Source organism: Podarcis bocagei (genome assembly GCF_964188305.1).
Source record: "Podarcis bocagei genome assembly, chromosome: 7".
Classification (NCBI taxonomy): Eukaryota; Metazoa; Chordata; class Lepidosauria; order Squamata; family Lacertidae; genus Podarcis; species Podarcis bocagei.
Window position 1 is genome coordinate 10,952,816 of NC_138132.1, and position 23,839 is coordinate 10,976,654.

A 23,839-nucleotide genomic window follows, 5' to 3' on the forward strand; every position below is an offset into this window, starting at 1 on the left:
ATCACCTCCGGAGCCAGAGTGGATACATCTGGTGTCTGCTCCTGAGGATCCGGCACAGGTGCAGGCCCTTCAGATTCAAGCCGCTGCCCCGGCTCAGCCAGCCCTGGAGGCGGGGACTCATGTGCAGGCTGGGAATCCTCCGGTTCAGCCTCTGAATCAGATTCCCAGGCCATCACAGCTAAGCAGGACATGAGCACTTATGTCCCTCAGGGAGGCCTCGGGTGTGTGTGGTGGGGTGGGTGTTCAGTTGGGTGGGGGAATTTGTTTAATTTAATTATGTTGTGTTTGTAACTTTGTTTTTTGTTTTTATAGTTTTATTGTTCTGTTAGTTTGTTTTTTGTATAGGCTTTAATTTGATTTTAAGGGGAGGAGTCAGGGCTGCCTGGGAGTGGGTCCCAGCAAACAAAATCGCTGGGGCAGGTTCCACAGGGGGGGATGCACTCGGACAACCGATCTCAGTGATCATGGGTAGGAGGAGGAGTTACGCTAAGACCAGACCATGTCATTACCGAGGAAGCAGGCTTAGTCGTTGTCTGAGGACTATCCCTGCCTCCAGGTCTGGTCCTGACCGGAAGGATACTGGAATCAACAAGGGAAACCCACATGACCTGAAAGTGTTGCTGTGCAATGCCAGGTCAATGATGAACTGGTAGCGGGGTTTAGATAATAAAAATGTGTGTGTTATAAAACAGCTAATAAAAAGGAGTAAAAAACAATCAAACATCAGGAAAGGGTGGGAAGTGAAGAAGAAACTTTGGTTGTTAAAAAGCAATTGTATATGATGATAAATGCTTTGAAATGTTTTTGGAGGCTTCGTAAAAAATGATATGGGGGAAAAGAGAAAAGGTAGAAGAAGAAGAAGAGTTTGGATTTGATATCCCGCCTTTCACTCCCTTTAAGGAGTCTCAAAGCGGCTCATATTCTCCTTTCCCTTCCTCCCCCACAACAAACACTCTGTGAGGTGAGTGGGGCTGAGAGACTTCAGAGAAGTGTGACTAGCCCAAGGTCACCCAGCAGCTGCATGTGGAGGAGCGGAGACGTGAACCCGGTTCCCCAGATTACGAGACTACCGCTCTTAACCACTACACCACACTGGTAAAGTAAGAAATGATGTGTTAGAAGTTTATAAAATTATAAAAGTGGATGGAGGAAAGTTTTTCCTCCCTCTCTCATAAAGTTAGAGCTTGTGAACATCTACTGGAGCAGAACGTTGGAGGATTCAGAACAGAAAAAAGAAAGTACAGTGGTACCTCGGGTTAAGAACTTAATTCGTTCCGGAGGTCCGTTCTTAACCTGAAACTGTTCTTAACCTAAGGTACCACTTTAGCTAATGGGGCCTCCCGCTGCCACCACGCGATTTCTGTTCTCATCCTGAAGCAAAGTTCTTAACCCGAGGTACTATTTCTGGGTTAGTGGAGTCTGTAATCTGAAGCGTCTGTAACCTGAAGCAACTGTAACCCAAGGTACCACTGCACCTCTATAAGCAGTGCATTGTTAAACTATGGAACTCTCTCCCACAGAAGGCAATGACCACCAAGTTGATGGTCTTCTTATTTTACAGCATGGAACCACTTCTGGAATTTCATTCCATTCACATGAGGACGAATCTGCCTAATTCACAGCTCCCAAAACAAAAGACAGACAGCCTTTGAAATTTGCACTTTCATGAATTTTGTGACGCAGTTCTCCGGCCAAGAGCTGTGTACAAAAATGCACATATTGAGACAAAGTGTGCATAAAAATGAACATGTTAGTGACAACAATGTGCAAAAAGGGCAGGCCTTGCTTTGCTAAAAAGGTGAGCACTGCATACATAAATGTGCATGTGAAGAGAAATTTGTGCTAAAACGCTGGTGGGTTTTCAGGAGGACATCTTAGAAACAACTCACAAAATGATGTGGAAATGTGGAGAAATGAACATAAGAATGGAAGAATGGAAGAAACAGAGAAACACTGAAACTGATAGACTGCCCCGTTCCTCACAATCACTGAGTTTCACTTCCCGCCAGGACCCACCGCAGCCCCCTACCCCAACCAATATTGTAATAATAATATAATAATAATAATAATTTATTATTTATACCCCACCCATCTGGCTGAGTTTCCCCAGCCACTCTGGACGGCTCCAAATCAAATGTTAAAAACAGTACAGTGTTAAATATTAAAAACTTTCCTGAACAGGGCTGCCTTCAGATGTCTTTTAAAGATAGGATAGCTACTTATTTCCTTCACATCTGAAGGGAGGGCGTTCCACAGGGTGGGCGCCACTACTGAGAAGGCCCTCTGTCTGGTTTCCTGTAACCTCACTTCTCGCAATGAGGGAACCGCCAGAAGGCCCTCGGCGTTGGATCTCAGTTGAATGATGGGGGTGGAGACGCTCCTTCAGGTATATTGCCATAATATTATGTGTTACAGTGGAATATGGAGAGAGCCATCCCTTCAGACCCTGGCAAAGGAATATGGGCACAGCAGAAGTGGGCATTGGAGGCTTTTATTGCCTCAGGGGACATAATGTTCTATCTGCCCCAGGGGCTGTGGGTGAATCACAAGGGCCTTAAATCATTTCATCGTGATTTTTCAAGTAGATTTCAAGTAGATATTTCAAGCGGAGCTTCTCTTCTTGGCAGAGTGGGGGAAATGGTCGATGCTGCTCCAGTCTGGAAGGCTGACAAAATTGTTGACCAGGACGATTTCTCTCTTACTCTTTTTGCTTTTACCTGGAAGAGAATCAGTCTAGAATCAGAGGATGGAGAGCAGAAACAACGTAAGGTAAAGGACCTCTGGGTGGTTAAGTCCAATTGGATTCAACTATGGGGTGTGCCACTCAACTCCACTTTCAGGCTGAGGGAGCCAGCCTTTGTCTGCAGACAGCTTTCTGGGTCATGTTGCCAGCATGACTAAATCGCTTCTGGTACAACGCAACACCACGACAAGAATTAAATCATTATGCTGGATAGTAGGGTTTAGTGAGGTCAAGGCCGAGGCTGGGTTTGGCAAGAGAGGCTGTTTAACCATTTTGGAGATAATATCCAAGACCCTGGTCCAAAATATATAAACAATTTTTCATGAAAGCATGTTCCAAAGTTCCCACAGCCTCTCCAACAAAGTTGGGGGATAGGGGTTTGTTGATTTTGGCTAGATGAACGGGAGTCCTGAAAAAAACCTCTTAGGCAACAACAACAACAACAACAACAACAACTTATTATTTATACCCTGCCCATCTGGCTGGGTTTCTCCAGTCTCTCTGGGTGGCTTCCAACAAAAGATTAAAAGTAAATTAAAACATCAGTCATTGAAAATTTCCCTAAACAGGGCTGCTTTCAGATGTCTTCTAAACGTCAGTGTCTTGACTCTGCATAAGGCAGCTCCCTATGTTTTTGTGGATGAGCGGTGCAAAAGAGCGGGCGCCACACAGATCTACTGCTGTGGTCCTCCCATGTAGGGCTGGCAGGTACTTACTTCTGGGCTTTGGGTGCTCCTTTCTTTGGACCTTTTATCTTCTCACTCCCCTTTTTCTCCAGAGCCTTCTGGCCTTCTTTATTCCTAAGGAAACAAAGAGACCCTTGCTGTTGTTCCCTGGCAACCAGCACTCAAGTGGCACATGGCCAGCATTTGCCCTCTCATCCTTACTGGTTCTTTCCCCAGCACCCTCCCACTGTCTGTCACGGCATCCATCGACTCATGGAGTACTGCAGTAGCATGGCCACTTGTTCATCAGAATAAGAGCCCTGGCGGGACTTCCGGGCAAGGAACGTGGCGGACTGAACATCTACTGTCGACAGCTAAGCCAACAGAGATAATTGCATGGGGATTAATGATAGCCAAGCCATAGATCTTGGTTATCGAATTCTCACTGGATAGAGTCAGGGCTTCCCCCCCCCCCTAGAAAAAGAGGTGTCTACAGGTTCTATGGGGGAAGCCATGACTGCATGAAGTGGCATCATAGTGCTTTAAATGCATGGTGGGCATGCATATACGTGGCTTGGGTTTGGTTTAAAGACACAGTAAGGGAGACGGGGGATATTGCATTTGCTCACCCACAGTTATGATCTGGACAGTATGCCTGGCCATGAAATTAGTATGGAGAAATGTTCTGCATTGCAATTAAAATTATGGTAGCTCTCTTTAATGGTGCATCTATACATACAGTGATACCTTGGTTCTCAAACAGCCTAGTTCACGAAAAACTTGGAACCCGAGTGTAGCAAACCCAGAAGTGAGCGTTCCGGTTCTCATTTTTTTTGGGGGGGGGGAGTCGAATGTGCTTTGTTTTGAGTTGCACTGATTATTAGCGTCCTACCATTTTAATCAAAGAGTTCCGCTTCCGCTTTTAGTGTTGTGCTGCTAATTAGCATCCTACCTATCTGCAGACCAGTGTGAGAGAGCACACTGATTTGGGAGGTGGGGGAGAAATGTTCTTGCAGTGCTCTGCAGCCCAGCTGCTTTGACATGAGAGAGAGAGAGAGAGAGAGAGAGAGAGAGAGAGAGAGAGAGAGAGGGAGAGAGAGAGAGAGAGAGAGAGAGAGAGAGAGAGAGAGAGAGAGATCTCAATAGATCATGCTGATTAGGGCAGTGCAGAGAAGCGCCACGGCAGCTCTGAAGCCCAGAAAGAGGAAGAGATCTCAAAAGATAGCACTGATGGGGTGGAGGTGAGAAGCATTTTAGGGGTAGTTTTTCAACAGTCAGGAACGGATTCATAGTTTTTGCATTACTTTCTATGGGAAAGTGCGCCTTGAGTTTGGAGTGTTTTGGTTTTGGAACGGACTTCTGGAACGGATTAAGTTTGAGAACCAAGGTACCACTGTATAGCACAGCACGTGCCCATTCTATGCAAATCTTCATTCTCTTTGGTCCAGGGCCAGCCCAAGGCATTTTTCTGTCTGAGGAGGAGGAAGAGGTTATGCTCCCAACACCATTCCATGCACGGAAACCAACTGGAAAGGGAAGGTGAAACATTGGCTAATCAGTAGTGTCCTTCATGACACATGATACCAGCAGGTTAGTTATGGGGGTTCAGGATAGGCTGCGTGACAGACACAGCTCTGTCCTCCAACAGAAGGCAAGTAAGAAGTGTGCCATGATAGAAGTTTATAAAAAATTATGCACGACCTGGGAGAAAGTGTATAGAGAAAACTTCCCCTGCCAAAAAAACCCCTCTAGAATGTTAGAAGATTCAGAACAGATAAGATAAATTCCTTCTTCAGGCAGCGCATCGTTGAACCATGGAACTCACACCTGCAGTAGGCAGGGATGACAATTGACTTAAAGGTAAAGGGACCCCTGACCATTAGGTCCAGTTGTGGCCGACTCTGGGGTTGCGGCGCTCATGTCACTTTACTGGCCGAGGGAGCCAGTGTACAGCTTCCGGGTTATGTGGCCAGCATGACTAAGCCGCTTCTGGCAAACCAGAGCAGCGCACGGAAACGCCGTTTACCTTCCCGCCGGAGCGGTACCTATTTATCTACTTGCACTTTGACTTGCTTTCAAACTGCTAGGTGGGCAGGAGCAGGGAACCGAGCAACGGGAGCTCACCCCATCGCGAGGATTCGAACCGCCGACCTTCTGATCGGCAAGTCCTAGGCTCTGTGGTTTAACCCACAGCGCCACCCACGTCCCATGACTATTGACTTAGGTGGCTTCAAAAGAGGATTGGACAAATTAATTGGGGGGAAGGCTACCATTGGCTATGTTCTGCCTCCACAGTAGGAGGCAACAATGCTTCTGAAGACCAGTTGCTGGAAACCACAGGAGTGGAGAAGTGCTCTTCTGCTCAAGTCCTGCCTGTGGTTTTCCCACTGTGACACGCATGAGCTGAAAATGGGAGGTTCATAGAATCATAGAATAGAATCATAGAATCATAGAGTTGGAAGAGACCACAAGGGCCATCGAGTCCAACCCCCTGCCAAGCAGGAAACACCATCAGAGCACTCCTGACATATGGTTGTCAAGCCTCTGCTTAAAGACCTCCAAAGTAGGAGACTCCACCACACTCCTTGGCAGCAAATTCCACTGTCAAACAGCTCTTACTGTCAGGAAGTTCTTCCTAACGTTTAGGTGGAATCTTCTTTCTTGTAGTTTGGATCCATTGCTCCGTGTCCGCTTCTCTGGAGCAGCAGAAAACAACCTTTCTCCCTCCTCTATGTGACATCCTCTTATATATTTGAACATGGCTATCATATCACCCCTTAACCTCCTCCAGGTTCAAGCTCCATTCACACCCCATCCTGACACCCTGGCACTTACGGTGGTTGGGACTGGCTGGGTACCGGTGGTGGTGCCTCTGCAACTGGTGGCGCACTAAGGAAACTGGAAAAAAAGAGAGCAAAGAGTTCAGAAGTGAGAAGCACGCTTTGGCCCCTTGCGACCACGCCAGAGATAGCAGCTTATTTACTTCCTCCCCAACTGTTGCGTGGCGAGTTCCTGCCCCCACCCAGTGGAAAAAAAGACTCATAACACAATTTTTAAGGTTAATGGGCAAAATAAGGCCACAACATTATTGGTTACAGGTGGTGAGCGGTATTGGCTTAGGCATTGGTCCTAACCAACTATATCCGGCTTCAGCAAGTCTGGAAAGGGTTAGCCACCAGTAGGGGGAGTCCTGCTGATGCACATCAACTAGGAACTCCCCTGGGGGCACCGCTCGGGGGCGTGCCTTAGGCCCTCACCTCCATAGGCTTCGGACAGGGCCACGCCCCCTGGAATCCTTTATTGGGCTACCCTTCAATATGTGGGTCAGGTGATGGCGCTTCCTCCCCTCTTCCATCTAAATAGCAATACCAATACCAATGCCTAACCGCCAATACCGAGAAAGTTGTGGCGATTTGCTACGAGGTTGGCGAAAACCAAGTGGCTGGTGCCAATTTGCCAAGTGGAAAAATTCCTACCAGGTCCCTCAATGGCGTCCAACCAAGGTCCATAGCAAGGTCAAGGAACAAAAACCTTAAAGGGCAGGAGGGTGGAAAAAGTAGGAACAGCTGGCAGACAGCAAAGAGGGAGATCCTCGGCCGTGCCCCCTTTAAATAAGTCAGGCCACGCCCCCAGACCCAGCTGATTGGCTAGCCAGGGGGTGACGCGGCCAGGGATTCCCCTCTTTTGCCGCCTCCAGCTGCTCCTGTTTCCCACCCTCCCGCCCTTTAAGGTTGGCTCCAGCCACCGCACGTGTGGTGGGAGCGTGAAGCCCGCAACCCCACCTCCTCTGGAGGGCGGAAGTGGCTTTCCCAGTCAACAGAGATCCTTACAGATCCAAACCTAGACCAAGGAGTATAAAATGACAGCTAAATAAAATCACAGCTAGTTGCTCTCCTCTGCCCCTCACACTTGCTATCTTATAGTTCAATCCTACACCTGACGGTTCAGAGGTGCTTCCAAGCACTGGTGGAGAAAGGGGTGTGCGGTGGGTGCTGCCAACCCCGGGGGGGTGTCATCCCTGAGGTGGGTGACACCGCTGCGGGTGGTGCCCCCCTGGGATGCTCGCAGACGCACCCCCCGGGCAGCTAGCCCCTTCCCCAGTGCACAGCATGGAGCTGTGCTTCCAAGTCTCTTTCTCACAAGTAGCTGAAGACAGGTACAAATTGCTCGTACCCAGGAACACCCCCCCCTAAGTGCACTGCTCAGCTGCTGGGTCACCAACTACATAGACTGTAAACTCATTGAATGCTACCTGTGCATACCTGAATACAACTATTTGTGCCCCAGGTCCACAGACTGTACACTCCTGTGCACTCAACTCCTTTTGTTACTCTCCCCATTCAGTTTGATCAAAGATTAAAGCAAAATGCCTTATAAAGAAGTAAATAAACTAAACAACAAATGATAAATATAATTACGCTTTGCTCCTTTTGACTTGGTAAGTTATCAGGCCTCCAGCTAAGATGATCCCAAAAAGACTTCCAATAGCAATCACTGCGGTGATCCCCAGAGGAAGGCCTTTGGCTTTTGCCGCTTCGTCCTCTCCTGAAGGTTTAGCCTCTAAAAAAACCCCAAAAGACATGTGAGAACTAGGAAAATGGCTCCCAATGCCTACTGGCTCCAGCTTGTACCAAGTAGTGACCTTCCTTATCCTTGCCACCACTGGAAGGTAAGATGGGAGAGTTGTTGGCTGGCATCCGTCTGTCTCGAGAGACAATGGAGTGTGCCTCCTTGGGTGAAGCCAAACTGCTGCAGTAGCAGCGCCAAAGTGACTTCCTGGGCAGCGAGTATGGAGGTTCTGGGCTGCCCAGGCGACAGGACTCCTGATGTGGCCTTGCTGATGTGGTCTAAGGAGATAGATCAGAGGGGCTTGGAAATTACTCATCAACACAGTGAGCTCCTAGACAGCAGAATGAGAAGAAGAAGAAGAAGAAGAAGAAGAAGAAGAAGAAGAAGAGGAGGAGGAGGAGGAGAAGAGTTTGGATTTGATATCCCGCTTTATCACTACCCGAAGGAGTCTCAAAGTGGCTAACATTCTCCTTTCCCTTCCTCCCCCACAACAAACACTCGGTGAGGCACTTCCGGGGTGGCGCCATCGGCATTGGCGGACTCCCTCCGAACCGGAGGGACCAGCTCCGCGCGAAACGGGTCTTTTCCGCTGCGGCGAAGCGGGGACCCTTTCAGAAATCACAGGCGGATGAAGCCTGTGACCGTGGGACTCGGTGGGCACCTTTAGCGCCCCCCAACCCGCAAAGGAACCCACTAACAGGCTCCGAAGCGAAGAGGGAAAAGTGGCGCGGTGCTGTGAGTCAACTGCTATTTCCGTGGAGCGAAGCCGCACCTAAAGTAATCGCCCGTGAGTACTCAAATATTGAACAATTGGACTTCAAATAAGAACTGGCGATTAGAAAGGAATTGGACTTAAAAATTTACCTTAATTTGGCACTGAAACGAGAAGGTCTAAACAGGAAGTCAGCCTTCCATTTCCTTTTAGTCAGAAGAAAGCAAAGACAACGTAAACTAGAGCTTAGAAAAATACTTTCAAAGGATTGGTTTTCACCATTTAAAACCGTTGAACCCCCCTTTGGTAGCAGGAGAAGAAGGGGGATTTTTTTTGGACTGTTTAAACCTGCAGAAGTGAGTTTAAGTAAAGTAACTTTCCACCATCCTGACCCTGGAGCGGGGTGTCAGAATTGACGTTTTGAAGCTCATTGACCAGAGACAAATGCTTTTGACAGATAGTTTAAAAAAGAGTAACATTGTGATTCCACTGTTTCCTTTCGCATTTTAAAGGAACTAATATTGACAAAATATATTTAAAAAAGAAAAACTTTGTTGCTATTGTCCTTAAAAGAAAGAACAACCAGAAGTTCCCCCTCTAGAGGGGGACTGTGAAATTGTAACCAATTCTAGGGAGCTTGCAGCTGCCACAGATTACAGTGGTACCTCGCAAGACGAACGCCTCGCAAGACGGAAAACCAGCTAGACAAAAGGGTTTTCCGTTTTGGAGGCGCTTCGCAAGACGAATTTCCCTATGGGCTTGCTTCGCAAGACGACAGCCCATAGGGAAATATCGGGGACAGCGGGGAAGCGCAGCGCGTCTTCCCCACTGTCCTTGGACCTCCTCCGAAGCTGGGCGGTGGGGCGGGAACGCCTCCTCCCGCCGCCGCCGGGCTTCGGAACGATGCTCCGAAGCCGGGCGGCGGGGCGGGAACACCTGCCTCCGAAGCCGAGCGGCGGGGCGGGAACACCTTCTTAAGGCGGGCGGGGGGGGGAAGTCTTTGTTCCCCCCTGCCTGCCTTCCCGGGAGAGCGGAGAAACACAGCACGTTTCTCCGCTGTCCCGGAGGGCTTTTGAAGGCAGGCGGGGGGAGCAAAGACTTTCGCCCCCCGCCCGCCTTCAGAAGAGGTCCTGGACCTCTTCTGAAGGCGGGCGGGGGGCAAAAGTCTTTGCTCCCCCCCTGCCTGCCTGTCCCGGAGGGCTTTTGAAGGTAGGCAGGGGGGGAGCAAAGACTTTCGCCCTCCGCCCGCCTTCAGAAGAGGTCCAGGACCTCTTCTGAAGGCTGGCGGGGGGCAAAAGTCTTTGTCCCCCCTGCCTGCCTTCCCAGGGGCTTTTAAATCGCCCCGGACAGCAGAGAAGTCCTCCGCTGTCCCAGGGCGATTTTAAAATGCCGCCTGCCAGCATTTTAAGATCGCCCGGACAGCGGAGAAGTCCTCCGCTGTCCCGGGGTTTTTTAAAATGCTGGGGGTGGGAAGAAAAGCCCTTGTCCCCCCCCAGCCTTCAGAAGAGGTCCGGGGACAGACTGTCCCCGGACCTGGTCTGAAGGCGGTTTCCCTAGGAACGCATTAATTGATTTTCAATGCATTCCTATGGGAAACTGTGCATCGCAAGACGAAAAACTCGCAAGACGAAGAGACTTGCGGAACGAATTAATTTCGTCTTGCGAGGCACCACTGTACAACCGTGGGAAAGGAATTGTGACCTTGCAGGACAATGTTATCAGAAGCACTGTTGGGTGCTTTCTGTAAAATAAATGCCCTATTGGATCAGTTAAGTCAGAAGACGGATTTGATGACTAATGCGGCCAGAACATTTGAACAGGTAGTGGGAAATTATATGGAGCCCACCCAGGAACTTAAACAGGAGTGTGTCCTGACAGAGCAGATGATAGAAGAGGATGTTGCAGAATCTTGGGTGCCAGAGATGGAGGGACTTTTGGCCCAGCAGGAAAATGAGCCTTTGGATTTGACAAATGAACTTGGAAAAAACCAGATTTGGAAAGACAAAGTTTGGATTGATTTGGAAATGGGGGGTTGGACTGACCCCCCTATGCAGGGATGTTTGGACTTTCCAAGTCTGGCAATGGGCCATCAGAGGTTTGGAGCTGTTGGGACTTCCAACTTTGGAGGGAATTTGAATCATGTCTTAAAATACCACATGGAGTCTAGTCTGGACTGTGAGAAAGGGGCTGATTTGTTGAAAAGGGTCAAAAACACTACCAAGCTGGAGTTCCCATAAGTGAAAGGAAAATATGAAGAGCTGCAGAAGGGACATGGAAGAGATTTGAAGGCCTCGGATATAAGATCACCAGGTTAATGTGCCAGACTAATGGGATAAAAAGGACTGACAATCCCGGGACCGGGGGGAGGGGACGCTGGAAGAAGATTGGATTGTTTTTATTCTCTTTTTTATCATCAGAAATGTTTTATGAACGTTGGAAAAATGTTGAAATGAAATTACTTGGCTCTTGTAAAAATGTTTAAAGAATTAGGTAAAAAGGTAATGGTTATGAGAAGCTGGTAAAAATAAGATTTAAGTCTTAAGTTTTAAGGTTTTTTATAAGATAAGATGAAAATAGAGTAAGGTAATGTAATGACAAATTATGAATTATGGAAAGGATTTGCTGTGACAATTATTAATCAAGATACAAGAGATGGGAGGAGGAGGAGGTCATGGAAAGAAGGTAATGAAAGTGGAGAATGTGAAAATGATGGTTTTATTTTTTCTTTTTCTTTTTCTGTTTTTGTCTTTTTTCTTTGTAATTTTGTCTGTTTTCTTTGTAATTTTTAAAAAAATTCTTTTTTCAATAAATATCATTATAAACAAAAAACAAAAAAAACAAACACTCTGTGAGGTGTGTGGGGCTGAGAGACTTCAGAGAAGTGTGACTAGCCCTAGGTCACCCAACAGCTGCATGTGGAGGAGTGGGGAAGCTCTTTTTTTGAAAGTGGGAAGTGGGTGTTGTAACAAAGCCGCTGATCGTTTGCTGATCAGGGAGAGAGATAAGGGATGCTAGAGATAAAGAAGGCTGCCTGGGAGCAGGGAAGGTAAAGACAGCAAACTTGCAAAGGGGGGAAACAGGAAAACTAAAGCAATAAGGAGAGAAATTAGAAGAAAAGGAGGAGCAAAAAACTGCTCCAGCTAATGAAAAGACACTAAGGCAAACAAGAGGGAAGGGAGTGTTGAAAGGAAGCAGCTGATTGGCGCTAGAGATAAAGGAGGCTGCCTGGGAGGGGGGAGGTAAAAGCCCATGGATCCTCAGGATTTTTGCATTGGGTCACCCCAAATTCACCATCAGATGACATAGCATGTCCATGGCTATAGCCTGCACCCAAAAATCACGCATCCACTGTTGCTTTTGGCACAAAAACATGGTAACAAAGCACGGATCCACATGGATTCTCAGGATTTTTGCATTGGGATACCCCAAACTCACCATCAAATCACACATCTGTGGCCACAGCATGAACCACAAAAATCATACATCCACTGTTTCGTTCAGAATATTTTCTTTCCTTGTTTTCCTCTAAAAAAAAGGTGTGTCTTATGGTCAGGTGCGTCTTATGGAGAGAAAAATATGACACACACACACACACACACACACACACACGTCTCTCTTGTATCCTCCTTTTCAGGCTGCAATTCCTCTTTACTGGCAAAGCCTCGGTGGCCACTGTCCTACTAAGCTCTCTAGTGGATGCTTGGCTCTGCATGAAGGCCAGTCCTCCCGTTTGGCCGTGAGGCAGATACCTCAGGCAGCAGATTCTAGGGGTCACAGAAGGGCATCAAGTTGGTATTTAATTTGCTAACGTATTTCCTTGTCACAGTTATTTAGTTTAACACCATCCATGCTTGGGAGAAGGAGAGGCGTTTGTGGGATTTCCTGCCTCAGGTGCCAAAACAATTTGCTGTGCATCTTGATTTGGAGGGGTGATGGTGGAACAGACACTTGTCTTGCTGACTCAGGCAACAACATGCCTGGGGACACCCCTGTCTCGCATCTCAACGGTAGGTTGGTGTGCCAGAAAGGGGCTGCAGCTCAGCAGAAGAGCACCGGCAAAACCAAAACTGGTGCCAATTTGAACCAAAATAAAACAATTAGTGGTTTGATTCCCTGCCCCCCAGACCTAGGCTAAGGTTCTATAGGATGTAAAATGTTTACCTTTGAACACCACAGGTTTTTCTCCCTCTTTCATTTCTTTACCATCAACTCCTTGTACTTCCACCTGCAGCAGATAGAAGGTGGCATCTTCAGGAGTTAGCTCCATTATGTGGAGGGCACATTCTGCATTTACAGATTCCCTGCCAGTATAGGCAAAATGGTACTCCAGTGAGGAATTGGGTGGTGGTATGTAGGTCAAGATTTGACTAGACTTTGCCTTACTCCCCCGAAACCAAGTGCAGGAGGCGTAGCTGCCTATCCCTTTTGGGATTAGGGTGACGTCCATTCCTATCTCTGGAGTAACTGGTTCCAAATCAATAGTAATATCACCCCCGGGACTCTCGGGTTCATCAGGCCCCCCAGGAGAATCAGGACCCTCAGTTTCCATAGTTTGCATGGTTCCCGAACCAGTAACTGTGGCACCCGTAGTTTGTGACCCAGGAGGAACAGTAGGAACCTTTGTTGTTGCTGCAGGAGCAAAAGGAGGAGGAGGTGGTGGTGGAGGTGGTGGAGGAGGAGGAACAGTAGCCTTAGGTGTCACTGCAGGAGGTGGTGGTGGTGGTGGAGGAGGAGGAGGAGGTGCAACAGTAGCCTTAGGCGTCACTGCAGGAGGTGGAGGTGGTGGTGGTGGAGGAGGAGGAGGAGGAGGTGGTGGTGGAACAGTAGCCTTAGGTGTCACTGGAGGAGGTGGAGGAGGTGGAGGTGGAGGTGGAGGTGGTGGAAGAGTAGCCTTAGGTGTCACTGGAGGTGGTGGTGGTGGAGGTGGAGGTGGTGGAAGAGTAGCCTTAGAGGTCACTGCAGGAGGAGCCCCAGTTGTTGCAGGTGGAGCAGCAGCCGTTGTAGGTGGAGCACCAGCTGTCGTTGCAGGAGCCCCAACTGTGGTGGCAGGAGGAGCGACAGCCACGGTTGTTGTTGCTGCCGTCATCACAGGAGCAAACAGGAAGCAAGAGCTCAAGATGTAGGCTGTGGAGTGAGGAAGAGAGACAGTCATTCAGTTCAAGAGGCCAATAGCAGTCAGGAATAACAGAGATAGCAACCCTCTTGATTTTATTTCTAGATCACCAAGCCAGACTGAAGGCCTGGATGATGCCTTCCTAGAACAGATTACCAAACATTTTTTTTTTAAAAAAAGGAAAGATATAGGACTTCCAGAGGCGGCGCAAAACGGTAATGGCGGTCCTCTTTGCGCTGTGAAGAGGGGCTCCGCGGAAAAGGGTCGTCCGTTGCGGCAGAGCGGAGACCCGTTAAGAAAACCCACAAGCAGAGTGAGCTTGTGGTCGTGGGACTCGGCGGGCACCTGGAGCGACCCTGGAAACGAAGAAGGAACCCTGTAAGGGGCTCCGGAACGTGAAAGGGGGAGCGGTGCTGTGAGTTCATCGCTCTTTCCGCGGAAGTGAAGCCGCGCGGCTGCTACCGATGAGCGCTGACCTTTCTTCTATGAACATTCGACTTTAAACAACATACTCGTGAGTAAGAACCACAAGATTGGGGAACTAAATTACTGAATTCGGCTGAAAACGGGAGACGTCAAAAGGGAAGTCCGTCTTCCGATTCTGCTTAAGATCAAAGCAAAAGACTCTGACAAGCGGGAGCGCTGAAAGGGGGACTTTAAAAAGGAATCGGCTTTTACTGTGCAAACTCTAACTTTGCTATTTACAAGTAAAGAGGATTACTTTTGTGTAACTAAATTGGATTTGGACCGGGACTGTGCCCCTCTTGGTGGATTACAAAATTTTGAGAAAAGACAGTCTGCGGACTGCCGGGATACAAAAGATCTGTCAATTTGCGGAAACTGTATCTAAAGATTTAACGTGCTACTTTTGAGCCTCATCGTCAGATACAAACAGGGAACTGTTACATGCACCATTATTGAAACTTTCTTTCTGACTTGGGTAGAGCTCTGCAAGTTTAAAAGCTTAAAAGGATATTGAAGGTACTTCCTATTTTATCTTTTTTTTTTCCTCTTTGTTGGTCTATTGGGAACTTAATGGTGGAAAGTTTTTACTTTTCTTTGACTACAGGGGAGCTCCCCCTAGAGGACTGTGGATTATTTGGTCTCTGAGAACTTCTTATTGTTTTGTCTATCTTCTGCCTGGATGTTTTTATTCTGGATTACTTTTCCCATGGGATTTACAATTTGACCTTGACACATAGACAGCTGTGGAATGAGTGGCACAGGGAGAACAAGGGCTGCTAAATCAAAACCAAAACAATCTGAACTGTTGCAAACAACTTTGACTGTGCAGACACGCAGATCATCTGTTCCAACTGTCTTAGGCTTGCAAGAAGGAGAAATCAAACAGCCAGATTCAGGGGATATGGCTTCAGGAGGGCTTGACCCAGTCTCTAAAGAAATCCTGGAACAATTGGCAGCTTTAAACAGGAAAGCTGATGAACAGGCGGAAAAATTTGATCAAGTGACAGCCACTATCAACAAATTGACTGAGCAAGTTACTCAAAATACACAAGCAATTGGGAATATCCAAACAACAACGGCTGAGAATCGTAAACTGGCTGAGGAAGCGAATCAAAAAGCAGAACAAGCCAACAAGAAAGTTGAGGAGGTAAGAAAGGAAGTAAGGCCACTGAGCAGGCAAATTAATGAACAACAGGCCTATCTGTCTATGGTGGAATTGAAAAATTGGGAGAATAATCTTAGACTGAGATCAATTCCAGAACTTGAAAAAGAAGACTTGATTGGCTTTTTGACAGCAGAATTTTCTAAGTTCTGGGGTACAGCGGAAGACAAGGACTTTAAAATTGTCACCGCTTTCAGACTGGGAAGAGTGGTAAGGAAGGATAGATCTAGAGACTGCCTGATCATTTTAAGATCTAGGCAAGAAAGAGATAACATACTAGGCCTACATTTCAAAAATCCACTGGTGATTCAAGGCAAGAAAGCAGAAATCTACAGAGACGTTCCGAAACAACTTTTGGATTTAAGAGCTACATACAAAGACCTAGCAGGACTATTGAGAAACAATACAATTCCCTATAGGTGGGAATTTCCCCAAGGAATATCTTTTAACTTCAAAGGGAAAAAAGTAAAAATTAGATCAACAGAGGACCAAGAGAAGTTTCTGCACGACCACGGGGAGGACCTTCGGAAAGGAGTGGCAGGAGTCTGGCCACCACCTCCGCCTGAACCAACACCTGGGCCACCTGTAGGTCTGGACGAAAAAGTTGACTCTCTACTAGGACTTGCAAATTGATCCAGGATGTCTCTACAGCTACTTAGTTGGAACATTCATGGCGCAAATTCCCCGGAGAAAAGAAGAAGGATTTTTCATATTTTGAAAAAAGAACAATTGGACATTATTTGTTTGCAAGAAACACATGTGACTAGGCTCCACAGGAAAGTGCTAATCAACAAAAGATTAGGCCAAGAATTTATTTCTTCAGACAAAGTCAAGAAAAGAGGCGTAGTGATTTATGCAAAGGAGAACCTGTCACCGAAATTTATGTTTAAAGATGAACAAGGAAGAATTATAGCAATAGAGATACAAACACAAGGAGAAAAATTTTTGATAGTAGGAATCTACGCACCAAATGAGGGGAAATCGGAATTTTATAAGAAGCTGCATGAGACAATGCTGGACTATATGGACTATACTAACATCATTATGATGGGAGACATGAATGGAGTGGTCTCTACTTATATGGACAAGTCACAAAGCCAAAATTTGACTAAAGATGGCAGACTACCTAAAACTTTTTTCGAACTAACTGACACTATGGACTTGATTGACATTTGGAGGACAAAGAACCCCCTAGGGAAAGAAGGAACTTTCTTCTCTGAGGCCCACCTATCATGGTCAAGAATCGACCAAATATGGACAACTAGAGGGCTGGCGCCTAAGACTAAAAAAGTGGAAATCTGCCCAAAAACCTGCTCCGACCATAACGCTCTGAAAATGGAATTAAGACTTACTCCACCCGGTTCTTTTAGATGGAAAATGAATGACACTCTGTTAAGAGATCAGGAGATTGTGAAGAAGGCCCAAAAAACTTTGAAAGATTATTTTGAAATAAATTTAAACACTTCGGTTGAAAAGAGAACAATCTGGGACGCAAGTAAAGCTGTGATGAGAGGGTTCCTGATACAACAGAATACGATCAACAAAAAACTCTGGACTGGAAAAAAGGATAAGATATTAGAGAAGATAGGAGACGGAGAAAAAAAGCTGAGATTAAAACCAAAATCAAAAGAAATTCTAAGAGAGATTAAATTCCACCAAGCACAATATGCGAAATTGATAAACCAAGAAGTGGAATGGAAAATTAAGCAAATGAAACAAAGATCATTTGAATCGGCAAATAAATGTGGAAAGCTGCTAGCATGGCAGCTGAAAAAGAGACAAAAACTGAACTTTGTCACCAATCTGGAGGTTGAAGGGAGAAATATTCAGAAACCAGAAGAAATTAGAAAGTGTTTCCAGAGATATTTCAAAAAACTGTTTACGCAAGGGCCACAGGAAGAGACTGAGATAGACCAATTTTTAAAAAATAATGGATTACAAAAATTATCTCAAGAGAAGAGAACAACCCTGAATTATAGAATAACACAACAGGAAATCGAGAGTGCCATTCAGAATATGCAATTAGGGAAATCTCCAGGCCCAGACGGACTTACCTCCAAGTACTATAAGACATTAAAAGACTTTTTGATTCAACCATTAATGGAGGTATGCAACCAGATTATGGAGGGGGAAAGGGCACCAGAATCGTGGAAAGAAGCATTCATCACATTGATACCTAAATTGGAATCTGAAAAGACTCAACTAAAGAACTACCGTCCCATCTCACTCCTTAATGTGGATTATAAAATTTTTGCTGATATTTTGGCTAATAGACTTAAAAAAGTGTTAAATGAAGTAATTCATAAAGACCAGGCTGGCTTTCTCCCAGGTAGACATTTGTCTGATAACACTAGGAACATTATTGACATTTTGGAATTATTGCAGACCAATATAAACACGAAAGCAGTTTTAATTTTCATAGATGCAGAGAAGGCCTTTGACAACATTTCTTGGAAGTTCATGAAGAAAAACTTGGAAGGGATGGGAGTGGGACAGGCGTTTCAAAACAGTATAGAAGCAATCTATTCAGAGCAAAAGGCCAAACTGATAGTGAACAATGTGGTGACGGAAGAGTTCAAAATTGAAAAAGGGACATGACAGGGGTGCCCTCTCTCCCCTCTGTTATTTATTTCAGTCCTGGAGGTGCTTTTGAATTTACTTAGGGAGGACCGGTTGGTGCAAGGAATACAGGTCGGAGTGAAACAATATAAACTGAAAGCTTTTGCAGATGACTTGGTGTTAACACTACAGGAGCCAGAACCTAGTACCAAAAGAGCTTTAGAACTGATTCATGAGTTTGGTCGGGTGGCAGGATTTAAGTTGAACAAGCAAAAAACCAAGGTTCTGGGGAAAAATCTGACACCTTCAGAAATAGATGGGTTTCAGAAGGAGACAGAGTTAAATGTGGTTAAAAAAGTGAAATACCTAGGGATTAATTTGTCTGCTAAAAATTTGAATTTATTCAAAGATAATTATGAAAAATGTTGGTCAGAAATCAAAAAGGATTTTGAAATCTGGTCAAGATTAAAACTTTCCTTGTTGGGACGAATAGCTGCCGTTAAGATGAATGTATTGCCTAAGATGTTGTTTTTGTTTCAAACCCTACAGATCGTGGACAGAGTGGAATGTTTTGGAAAGTGGCAGAAGGATATTTCGAAGTTTGTCTGGCAGGGCAAAAGGCCCAGGATAAAGTTTAAAATTCTAACTGATGCAAAAGAAAGAGGGGGATTTGCCCTGCCGGACTTAAGGTTATATTATGAAGCTGCATCTTTCTGCTGGATGAAAGATTGGTTCTTATTAGAAAACACCGATGTCCTAGATCTGGAAGGGTTTAATAATGCTTTTGGATGGCATGCATACTTGTGGTACAACAAGGTAAAAATTCACAAAATGTTCAAAAACCATATTGTCAGAAAAGCTTTATTTATAGTCTGGACTAAATACAAGGACTTGTTAGAAAACAAGACCCCGAGGTGGCTATCACCAATGGAGGCTAAGGCCCGAAAAAGACCCAACATGGAGGTTGGTTGGCCAAAATACTGGGAGATAATAGAAAAAACCGGAGATAATTGGAGATTGCAGACCTTTGATAAATTAAAAAACAAGGTGCAAGACTGGTTGCACTATGCTCAAATTCAAGAGGTATTTAAAATGGACAAAAAACAGGTTTCCAGGTGGAGAAATCAAAATTAGAAACAGAATTATTGGAACCAAAGACTAAAATTCTTTCAAGAATGTATACCGTATTTTTCGCACCATAGGGCGCACCGGACCATAGGGCGCACCCAGTTTTTAGGGGGGGAATTCAAGAAAAAAAATCTTTTTTCCCCCCGCAGCCCCAAAGAGCAGCGTACAGGCTGCACACAACCTCTCCCTGCCGGAGGGGTTGCGTGCAGCTATGGATCAAGCCAAGGCAGCGAGCGGGATGGATCCCGCTCGCTGTTTTGGCTTCCCCTAGCCCCGTGCAGCCTCTCCCTCCCGGGAGAGGCTGCGTGGGGCTAAAGAATCCATAGCCCCGTGCAGCCTCTCCTTGGCAGAGGGGTTGCGCGCAGCTATGGAGGAAGCCAAGGCAGCGAGCGGGATGGATCCCGCTCGCTGTTTTGGCTTCCCCTTTAGCCCCGTGCAGCCTCTCCTTGGCGGAGGGGCTGCACGGGGCTTTCCTGGCTTTACTGGGAGGTGGGGGGATTCCCTCACCTCTCCCAAAAGCCCGCAGAAGCCGTGCAAACCCTTTAAAGAGATTGCGGCTTCTCCTGGCTTTCCTGGGAGGCGGGGGGATTCCCCCACCTCCCGCGAAACCGGCAGAAGCCGCGCGCCTTTTAAAAGGGCTGCACGGCTTCTCCTGGATTTCCTGGGAGGCGGGGGGATTCCCCCACCTCCCGCGAAACCGGCAGAAGCCGCGCGCCTTTTAAAAGGGCTGCACGGCTTCTCCTGGCTTTCCTGGGAGGCGGGGGGATTCCCCACCTCCCGCGAAACCGGCAGAAGCCGCGCGCCTTTTAAAAGGGCTGCACGGCTTCTCCTGGCTTTCCTGGGAGGCGGGGGGATTCCCCCACCTCCCGCGAAACCGGCAGAAGCCGCGCGCCTTTTAAAAGGGCTGCACGGCTTCTCCTGGCTTTCCTGGGAGGCGGGGGGATTCCCCCGCCTCCCGCAAAACCAGGCTCCCCCCCGCCAGCCTTCTAACCAAGTCGGGGGACAGCGGGAAGGGCGCGCTGCGCCCCTGCCGCTGTCTCCCGAGTTTGCGGGGCTGGCGACGGGGAGGAGCAGGCTTCTCCCCCCGCCAGCCTTCTAACCAAGTCGGGGGACAGCGGGAATGGCGCGCTGCGCCTCTCCCGCTGTCTCCCGAGTTTGCGGGGCTGGCGACGGGGAGGAGCAGGCTTCTCCCCCCGCCAGCCTTCTAACCAAGTCGGGGGACAGCGGGAAGGGCGCGCTGCGCCCCTGCCGCTGTCTCCCGAGTTTGCGGGGCTGGCGACGGGGAGGAGCAGGCTTCTCCCCCCGCCAGCCTTCTAACCAAGTCGGGGGACAGCGGGAAGGGCGCGCTGCACCTCTCCCGCTGTCCCCCGAGCTTGTGGGGCTGGCGGTGGGGCTCTCCTGAAGCCTAGAGAGCGAGAGGGGTCAGTGCGCACCGACCCCTCTCGCTCTCCAGGCTTCAGCGAAAGCCTGCATTCGCACCATAGGACGCACACACATTTCCCCTTCATTTTTGGAGGGGAAAAAGTGCGTCCTATAGTGCGAAAAATACGGTAACTTGCCAACTACCCCAATATCTGTTGGAACACAGACTTCCCAGGAGGTGGAAGAAGCAACAAGGGGATCTTCTATATTGGACCTGGTCCTCACCAACAGGGAATAACTAATTGACAAAGTGGAAGTACTTGGAAAGTTTGGAGGAAGATGAATGTAGTTGGACATGAACTCTGGATTTTAAGGAGGCCAATTTCAAAAAGCTCAGGGAGCTAGTGGATGAGATCCCATGGTCAGAAACATGAAAATAGAAGGGAGTCCAAGATGGATGGGAGCTTCTTAAAGGTGAAATATTGAAGTCCCTAAAGCAGACATTTTCAACAGGAAAGAAAAGTAGGAGGCATATAAAGAAACAGATGTGTCTGCATAAGGAGCTTACAGGTGAGCTGGAATTTAAGAAAGGTGCATTTTTTAAAAAATGGGAGAAATGGGAAATCACAAAGGAGGAACCAACACACGAGTAGCCAACAGATTTATGCGGCAAAAATCCTGGTAATGTTCCCCAGTGGGGTCTGCAGAGCTCACTGCATCCCACTGTGCTGCTCAAGCCCGTGTCTGCCAACCTGAAAGTCAGAGCGCGTGTGACCTGGGAGCGTGTCCCTACCAAGGATAAGCCTCCATCTCTGGCATAATTTGTGGCTGGTTCCTCCATAACCTGGACAATTGTCATTAATCAAGAGGTGCTCCTGGGCTGACATATGCCAATGGGCTGCAATCAATCAGCTGCCGAAAGGACTGGGCTCTTTGAAGGGGGTGGCGGGGGGGGAGGGGAGAAGATCCAGGTAGCTACCGACCGGTGAGCTTGACATCGATGCCAGGAAATGTCCAAGAACAGAGAATTCAACAGTCAGTCTGTGAGCGCTTAGAAAAGGGTGCTGTGATTACTAAGACCCACCATAGGTTTCCCAAAAACAAGTCATTCCAGAGGAATCTCACTTCTTTTTTTGATAGAGTTATAAGCCTTGTGGATTGGGAGAATGAGTCAGAAAAAAAAAAAGCTAATGCGTACCAGAGAAGAATAGTAAATTAAACTGTTGGAACGAGAATGGTAATTTAAACTGACCGGGAAGCTCAGGAACCAAGAAGACCAAAACTTTAACAAAGAGTGGAGGGGGGAATTATCTTGGAGACCACCGTAAGCAGATGAAAACGTTAGCAGGACTGCAATAACACTTGTAATGTAGCAAATACTATGGAGACAATGGAGTGATATAAAATTTGAACTAACTGAATAATATGCAGTTAAATCTGCAATGATAAAATGGGCACAAGATATAGGATATAATATTATGTTTGCTGACTGGGAGAAGTTGTGGACCACCGGGATTAAATTTACGACGTGTAATGCCCTAAGAGAGAATATTATGAAAATGATGTACAGGTGGTACATGACTCCAGTCAAGCTTGCAAGAATATATCATTTGCGCGACAATAAATGTTGGAAATGTAAAGAAATTGAAGGTACATTCTTTCACCTTTGGTGGACGTGCCCAAGGATTAAGGCTTTCTGGGAGATGATCTATAACGAAATGAAAAAGGTATTTAAATATACTTTCCTGAAGAAACCAGAGGCCTTTCTCCTGGGCATAGTTGGCCAATCGGTGTTAAAGAAGGATAGAACTTTCTTTATGTACGCTACAGCAGCAGCAAGAATTCTCATTGCAAAGCACTGGAAGACACAAGACCTACCCACTGTGGAAGAATGGCAGGTGCAATTAATAGACTATATGGAAATGGCGGAAATGACTGGCAGAATCCGAGACCAGGGAGAAGAGTTGGTGGAAGAAGATTGGAGGAAATTTAAAACTTATTTACAGAAACATTGTAAAATTTTTGAATGCTGATGACATTGAAATGAATTGAAGGGGTTCTAGCAACAAGGTAAAATGCAAGATGGGATTGATAATAGATAAACTAATAGGATATGAATTTGCTGAACCAATTTTTAAAAGGGATACAAAAAAGGGAGGCGTGAGGAAGTCAGGAAAATAAGTTAACTAAAGATGAGAAATTTAAAAAGAGGGAGTTTTGTTTTCTTTTATATGTGTTTTAATTTCTTCTTCTTTTTCGTGTTTAATGTTTGTATTTTTGTATTTTGTAATTTTGTATTTTTTTCTTGTTGTTTTTGTATTTTTCTGAACTTTTTCTATTGATAAAACTTAATAAAATATTAATTAAAAAAATAAAAATAAAAATATGCAGTTGAAAGGGCTGACAATAGGACCCATGAAGGGGAGGATGGGAAGTCCAGAGATTCAGAGGAATCTTTAAATATGGATGAGTATGATTGTATTGTCATATTCTTATACTTGTAAAATCAAATAAAAATTATTTCCAAAAAGGAAGAAAAAAGAAGCTAATTCTGTTCTAGGCAGCCTAGGGTCCAGATCCAGGGAAGCCATAGTACTGACTGCTCTAATCTGCCTTGGTCAGACCCCCAACTGGAGTCATGTGTTCTAGGTGCCACCGTTTAAGAAATATATTGAGAGGTTTGGAACGCTGATTCTTCTCCCCAGGCCAGAACCTCTGTTCCCCAGAGACACCCCCCATGTCTTACCTGCTAGAAGTAGAACCAGGCAGGACCTTGCAAACCCAGAAGGTCCGCAAGCTGTTGGGCGGCGTCTGCATGTTGATCGAGTTGCTCTTGCAGGTGGGAGGGTGTGGGGCATCCTGGGAGGTTCTCTTTGTGCCCAGGTTGGTGCCTGGGTTCCCCCCGTGTTCTTTGATGCCAGTGATTGGGATCCCCAGCTGAGCCCAGACACCCATCCTAGGTTCTCTTCTCCCACCCTAGGCCCAGGGTGCTTCAGTGCCAAGAGCCTGCTCAACCCCAGTGTAAACTCCCGGGTAACAAGAGAAAGAGGTCATAAAGCAGAGACATGAGTCACAAGCTGAGGGAGACCCCATGACTTTCCTTCTGCCCTGCTATGAAATAATAATAGTAATTATTATTATTGTTATTACTATTATTATTATTATTTATACCCCACCCATCGGGCTGGTTTTCCCCAACCACTCTGGGCGGCTCCCAACAGTATATTAAAAACACGATAAAACATCCAACATTTAAAACTCCCCTAAACAGGCCTGCCTTCAGATGTCTTCTAAAAGTCAAGTAGTTGTTTATTTCCTTGACATCTGATGGGAGAGCGTTCCACAGGGCGGCCGCCACCAC

General features: G+C 46.7%; 1 protein-coding gene and 2 long non-coding RNA genes across 3 annotated transcripts; 1 reads left to right on the forward strand and 2 right to left on the reverse strand.

Annotated features, from left to right (window-relative positions):
- Window positions 1–2,475: 2,475 nt before the first annotated feature.
- Window positions 2,476–7,948, reverse strand: LOC308590616. Its single transcript, XR_014009798.1, has 4 exons — window positions 7,827–7,948; window positions 6,244–6,297; window positions 3,460–3,543; window positions 2,476–2,717 (listed from the first exon to the last, which is right to left on the reverse strand). It is a non-coding gene; the product is annotated as an uncharacterized lncRNA (long non-coding RNA).
- A 5,387-nt stretch (window positions 7,949–13,335) lies between these two features.
- On the forward strand, window positions 13,336–23,362 carry LOC308590619. The gene is made up of 3 exons (XR_014009801.1): window positions 13,336–13,405; window positions 13,493–13,820; window positions 23,235–23,362. It is a non-coding gene; the product is annotated as an uncharacterized lncRNA (long non-coding RNA).
- On the reverse strand, window positions 13,558–23,433 carry LOC308590602 (uncharacterized protein; the record flags this gene model as incomplete). Its single annotated transcript, XM_081200799.1, has 2 exons — window positions 13,558–13,813; window positions 23,225–23,433. 2 exons carry the CDS (start codon window positions 23,431–23,433, stop codon window positions 13,636–13,638), a joined length of 387 nt encoding a protein of 128 aa, XP_081056925.1. The 3' UTR covers window positions 13,558–13,635.
- Window positions 23,434–23,839: the final 406 nt, after the last annotated feature.